The sequence below is a fragment of the Babylonia areolata genome, chromosome 8 (assembly GCF_041734735.1).
Source record: "Babylonia areolata isolate BAREFJ2019XMU chromosome 8, ASM4173473v1, whole genome shotgun sequence".
Taxonomy (NCBI): Eukaryota; Metazoa; Mollusca; class Gastropoda; order Neogastropoda; family Buccinidae; genus Babylonia; species Babylonia areolata.
In genome coordinates this window covers 19,221,084-19,227,746 of record NC_134883.1, presented here as the reverse complement: position 1 = coordinate 19,227,746, position 6,663 = coordinate 19,221,084, and the positions used below count along the sequence as shown (strand labels likewise).

At 47.2% G+C, this 6,663-nt stretch overlaps 1 protein-coding gene across 2 annotated transcripts in view; it reads right to left on the bottom strand.

Moving 5' to 3' along the window:
- LOC143284621 (A disintegrin and metalloproteinase with thrombospondin motifs 9-like) overlaps nt 1-2,286 on the bottom strand; it is a 119,021-nt gene extending 116,735 nt beyond the window's left edge. For both annotated transcript variants that reach the window (XM_076591477.1, XM_076591478.1), the window contains exon 1: nt 1,693-2,286. In XM_076591477.1, coding sequence (XP_076447592.1) covers nt 1,693-1,846 — 154 coding nt within the window. In that variant the 5' untranslated portion in view covers nt 1,847-2,286. The remainder of the gene's footprint in view (nt 1-1,692) is intronic.
- Between the last annotated feature and the right edge of the window lie 4,377 nt (nt 2,287-6,663).

Here is a 6,663-nt window from a genome sequence, read left to right as displayed (position 1 = left end):
GTGGTACTGTGCATATCTGCAATGATCTATCTGTTCACCTGCGTGTCTGTCTGCATGATGAACTGATTTGCCTTTCCACGCATGAAACATCCTCTTCCAGTGTCCTTGGGTAAACAGTGAGGAGAAACACTGAAAAGAGTGAGAGACTAACACGAAGAGACATGTGGAAACAATTGTATTTCTTAACGTGCCGCTGATGTGCAAAATTTAGAAATCTGGAAACACCCACAAAGAGAATTAACGAAGAAAGTTATGTAACGAAAGAAAAGAAAGCCGCAAAGAGAGGTGCTCTCGTGGGCACACACACACACACACACACACACACACTGTACACATACAACGCGGCGCACACGAGTACCGTGCTACCATTATCCAGCCGGACTGAAAACAAGGAAGTTACGATGATCATGCTGAACATCCCCACCCCACCCCACTCCCCCCCAAATCCAAAAATCTTCATCTGTTTGTCTGCCCCCCTCCCCTTTCCCGATTTTAATTTCTCCTTTTTTTTTTTTTATTCCCCTACCCTGTCGTCAATCTTCGTCATCGTCATCATTACCCACTGCCCTTCATGTTTGTGCCCGCTCCCCGAAAACTGACCACCTTCCAAAAGGTTCCCCTCCTTTTCTTTCTCCTTGTGTCAGTCTGATAGCGTCTGCTATCTACCTGCCTGTCTTCCACCCCCCTTCCCCCTCCACTCTCTCTTCAGCCAAACACAGCTAAGAGCACTTTTCCCTTTCACCTGTAAACACCGATAAACTAATGATTCCACCAAGCTAACATCTCCCCGCACATCTCTCTATCCAGCGTCAGTCCAGCCAAACGGGGATAGCGACCAAAACTGTAGAAGCATACACACATATCACACACACACACACGCGCGCGCGCGCACTCACACCTACTCACACTCACAACCCGCCCCCCCCCCCCTCTGCCCCCATCTCCTCCACACACACACTGACACACACACACACACACACACACACACACGCACGCACACACACACACACACACACACACACACACACACACACACGCACACACACACACACACACAGTGACACCGCGGAAAGCACGCGCCGTCCGCCCCCCTCCCCCACCGACGCAATCGGCCACCTCAGATTGATAAATTCATCAACAGCGAATCTTCAGTTGCAACAGAAAGCGGAAGAGAACTAAATCTGACATTTGAAATGAAAATAAGCACATAAAGGGAACGGAATAAGATACATTATAAAAGTTGTAAGTTGCAAATTCCGACCAAACCACTTTTGTACGTTTTTTTTGTTTTTTTTCTTTTACGCCTTTGTCAGTCTCACAAACAGTTGTACAAGGGCAAGCGCGCGCGCACACACACACACACACACACACACACACACACATACACACACACACACATTTATACACACGCGCGCGCGCTTCTCTGGACCGTACAAACAATATTATTTTTATCAGTTGATTTGTTCAGCTGTTTTCAGGATTTTCTTCACGTTTTTTTGTTGTTTTTGTTTTGTTGTTGTTGTTTTTTTGTTTTGTTTTTAAGGGGGGGTGTTTGTTTTCTTTTTTTCTTTTTTTGTTTGTTTGTTTTTGTTTTTGTGCTAGATATGAAGACGCATTCATGGAGAATTCTGAACAAGGCAGTAAGTAAGTGCGAGTGGAAGACATAGTAAAAAAGTTTCAAGGTTTGGTTACCTTCCGTAAGCTGGTGTGGCCGGCTCCATGGACTGGAGGCTGTCACGCTGTGCGCTACCGGGAACCCCATTATACAGAACAGAGGCCACCGCCACCACCACCCCCACCACACCTCCCCCACCCTCAGCCCCCTCGTCCTCATCCTACTCTGCATCTTCACCTGCAGTCGTCACAAACAGCACGACACTGATCTCACTGTCATCCAAATGGCCGATCGTCCGATGAATCCAACTGTCACGGATTATCAGTCACAATTACTGATCCCAGTTAATTATCCATTGAACTATCCCAGCTGAGAATCCTCACAGAAGCCAAGGTTTCAGCAACACTTATCCACGTCTCCAGGCATCAGAGTGATTTCATAACACAGACTCACACACGCACACACACAAAAAATTGTTTTCGCAGCTAATTATTTGCTCCACCTTTGAAAGCCGATGAATTTGGAGTCCCCACAGTGAGTCAATGTGATGTCAAGTCTTAACCCCTGTCGTTTGACAAAATAATCCCGCTTCTTATTCTTGGTTCTGAGAGAGCAGGCTAACTTACACAACATCAGCGCATGTACACACAAACACTGCCACACACGTTTTGCTTTTTCTGCCTCGCTCTCTCTCTCTTTCTGTTACATGTGCGGAACTTTTCACAGTGCCCGAGTTTTCCACCGCCACGCGGTTGAAGGCTATTCCCATCTCGCCCCGCCCCCTTGAGGAGCTTACGCCAATGGCAAAAGAGGAGTTTGATTACGTAGCAATGACAGACAGCGCTGGGACAGAGCCTTTCTGTGGATTCTGCTGCACCCTTCAGCACGCGTTATATTAGCCTCGTTGTCAGCACGCTGACTTCCAGAGTGTCAGGATTAGCACAGGATCAACGTGTGTGTGTGTGTGTGTGTGTGTGTGTGTGTGTGAGACAGAAGGGGTGGAGAGAGAGAGAGAAAGGGTGGGTGGGAAGTTAGGAGTGACAGCATTTATGTTACATATATGAGCTCAGAAGTGGGCGACAGCGATGTTGAGTTGATGAAGGAAGAGGAGGGTGCGTGGAGGGGAGAGACAACATCCTGGGGCTGGGCAGAGAAAAACACTGTGCGGAGGGATTGCTATGGGAACACCAACTGCGACATCAAGTTTTTTTGTTGTTGTTGTTTTTTTCTTTCTACAGTGTGACGCACTGCACTGCCCTGTCCCTCTTCAAGTAACCCTACCTTCCCACTGGTAGCGTATATTAAGGCAACCATCCGTCCCCCCCATACTCCCCGCCCCCGATCAGCGATAGAGGTAGACAGTCCTGTTACCCCACTTCCCACTCCACTCCTCAGTTCCCCCCTGCCCTCAGCCACCCACACCCACGTAGAGTTAAAATAAAATCCCGTGACCCACCCCCCAGATCCCCGGCCGTGCCGCCAGCCACACACTTGACGCCGTGCGTCACCAATCAAGTGGGACCACTCCGCTCCACACGGCTGGACAGCGGAACGGGAGTGGGGCATTAAGTTGGACATCATTACTTCACTTAGTCAGTCAGGCCAGCAGTCAGACTGTATCAGACAGGTATGCACACACCGTCTTCCATCCCACACACGCACATAATTTTTCTGACCGATGCATTGCACACACGACACTGAAAGAGAAAAGCTGACAGACAGGCAGGCAAAACCGTCTCACAGAGAGAGAGAGAGAGAGACAGGGAAAGAGAGAGAGGGGGGAGGGCATTAAAGGGGCAGAACATCATCGGCTGGGCCACTGACCGGCCTTCAAAACATGTCAAAGCCGAGACTGAACTGAAAGTACAAAGAGATTTGACTGCACCAATGTTAAAAATACACACACACACACACACACACACACACAATACAACAAAGAAAACAAAAACAACTTACAACAAAAAACAGGAAGTTGTTTATGTGTTCTTCGTCCACTCATCCTTGTACACTGCTAGCACTGCGTTTTACATAGACTGAAACACATTCAATGAATACCGTGACACCACACACAGTACAGTCCCAAAGAAATAAAATAAATTAAAACAGGCCGGGATCAAGCGGCAAGGCTAGACGGCGGACAGACACAATTACGGTGCACTTTGCAAAACTGAACAAACGAAAAAAAATATGTTGATTACATTGTAGTCACACTGATCCACTTCCAACATGCAAGAGTCTAATGCCAAAAATAGAATTATTTTCCATTTGCGGGAATTCGTTTTCTATCATTTTACAAAAAGGGAGCGAGAGCCGCCAGAGCCGGTGCGAGAGAAAGCGAGAAAGCCGATAGACAGACGCACTCAACAGACGGCCGCACACTGAAACACTGTGACGGACACTGACGCCGTCAGTATGCCACAGAGAGAGAGAGAGAGAGAGAGAGAGAGAGAGAGAGAGAGAGAGAGAGATGGTTTATTCATGTATAGGCCTAGGCCCCTTATGAATGGGAATGTGAACATTATTTTACAAACAATACATCACGACACTGTGAGTATCAATAAACACAGTCAAACAAAAATATACCAGCATTACAGTTCAATGTGTAGGCGAATAAAAGAAAAAAACAAACAAAAGAATACATACATTATGAAATCGAAATTTGAGAGAGAGAGAGAGAGAGACAGAGACAGAGAGAGAAAGAGAGAGAGTAAACAAACTGACGAACAAACGAACGAAATTTTATTTCACCATGGTAACGAGATAAACAACAGTACATGCTTTTTCCATGACCCAGCCCTGGGGAACGAGAGAGAGAGAGAGAGACAGAGACAGAGACACAGACAGACAGAGACACTGAGAGCGAGCCGGAGTGAGACAGACAGAAACTGACAGAGAGAATGCGAGAAAGCCGCCGATAGACAGACGCACTCGACAGACGGCCGCACACTGAAACACTGTGACGGACACACTGTCAGTATGCCACAAAGAGAGAGAGAGAGAGAGAGAGAGAGAGAGAGAGAGAGAGAGAGAGAGAGAGAGAGAGAGAGAATGAACAAACTAACGAACAAACGAACGAAATTTTATTTCACCATGGTAACGAGATAAACAACAGTACATGTTTTTTCCATGACCCAGCCCTGGGGAACGAGTGAGAGAGAGAGAGAGAGACAGAGACACATACAGACAGAGACACTGAGAGCAAGCCCGGGAGTGAGACAGACATAGACTGACAGAGAGAAGGTGCACTGTCACTGTAAGAAAATGTAAACCATTACACTTAACAAATGGGGGGAAAAAAACTACGACAACGACCACACACACACACACACACACACACACACACACACAAGCAGTACTGAGGCCCAGTGTGACGCTGACCGATAGTGTCAGTGTTTCCAGTCAGTTTGTGTGTTTGTCTTCAGTGTTCCTTTCAGTTGTTTTGCGACATTCTCCATTCAAATCAAGGGGGTTACAGAACAGGTTAAGCCCACATGGGAAAATGCGGCTGCTTTCGCATATGAGCTATATGAAGGATTTCAAAGAAAAGAAGAAACACAAGCAGTAGCAACCGACCTTGAAGACCTACAATACAGTCCAGTTTGCGCACCTCGTGGTGGAGTAAGTGTATGGAGTAAGTTTGACACTGACAAGATGGATAGCAGCAACGCTTCGGGAAAGAACCGACGTCCTACGCCTCGGAGATAGGATGTCTGCACCTTCTGAACTATCCATGGGACTGCCACAAGGGTCTCCGCTTTCTCCTGTCCTCTACAACGTCTACACGAAGGGCCTTGCAGACTTAAACAACAATGGAATAGCTCGGGTGCTTACTCTTGCGGATGATGGCCTGGTCTTCAAAACTTTGAAAGATGCTCAGGAAAGAACTAAAGCCGTCCAGAAACAACCGAACAATATCGCTCAATGGTGCAAGGACACAGGATCTTCCATCAATCCAGCGAAAGCTCAAACGTTGCTGTGAACCCTCAACAACAGAACCGCGAGCAAATCACCACCACCTGTGTCATTCGACGGAATTCAGATCGAGAAAACCGAATGCCTACGCTACCTAGGAATACAGTTCGACATGATGCTGACCTTCAGAAAACACTACGGAAAATACTGCTCTCAAATGCAAAAAGTGTCTTTCAGTCTTAAAAGCAATGGCAACCAAAGGTATTGAACAACGCCACCTCTTCCTGCTATATCAATCACTCGTTCTCAGTGTGATCGACTTCGGACTTGGGCTAACAACACCGTCTCAAAGCAGCCTCCTAAAATTAGAGAGTTCAAAATGAAGCTATGAGGAACAACAAAAGACTGGACACGCCCACGAAAACCATGCGATACCTGCTTGACCTTCCTTCAACGCAGGCCAGAAACAAGTTAGAACAGGTTAACACCAACTTCAGAGCATTAGAAACCCCTCAAAACCCACTGCATGACGCAATCAAGGAACCAATAGGCAGCCGTCTAGGACGAGGAAGATCATGGATGGGGCAAGAAGAAGACACAATCCAGCTAGTATGCCGACTACAAGACCTGAAAGAAACAAAAGAATGGGAGAAAACCCCGAAAACCTCAATCATCTATTCAACACAGCCATTTCACCCACTCTTAGAAGACAGTGTCGGGAATGGCCAGAGGGCAAAACTGATGCAGAAGTAAAACTACTCATAGAAGAAAACAGTAAAGAAGGGGACATCATCATATACACAGATGGCTCAGTCACCAAAGGCCAGTGTGTGTGTGTGTGTGTGTGTGTGTGTGTGTGTGTGTGTGTGTGTGTGTAGAGGATGAGGTATGTGTGTGTATGTATGTCTACACTGTGGGAGCAACGGAATATTGGAACGTGCGGGTGTGCATAGTAGGCCTATATATTTGTATATATATGTGTGGAGTTGGGGGTGGGGGATATGGGCGTATGTGTGTGTGCTTGTACAAGTAAGTGTGTGTGGGGGGGGGGGGATATGGGGGGGTGTGTGCTGTGGAAGCTGCGATATGTAGCCTAGAAATGAATGTGTGGAGGATGGGGGAGAGGGGGTGCAGGG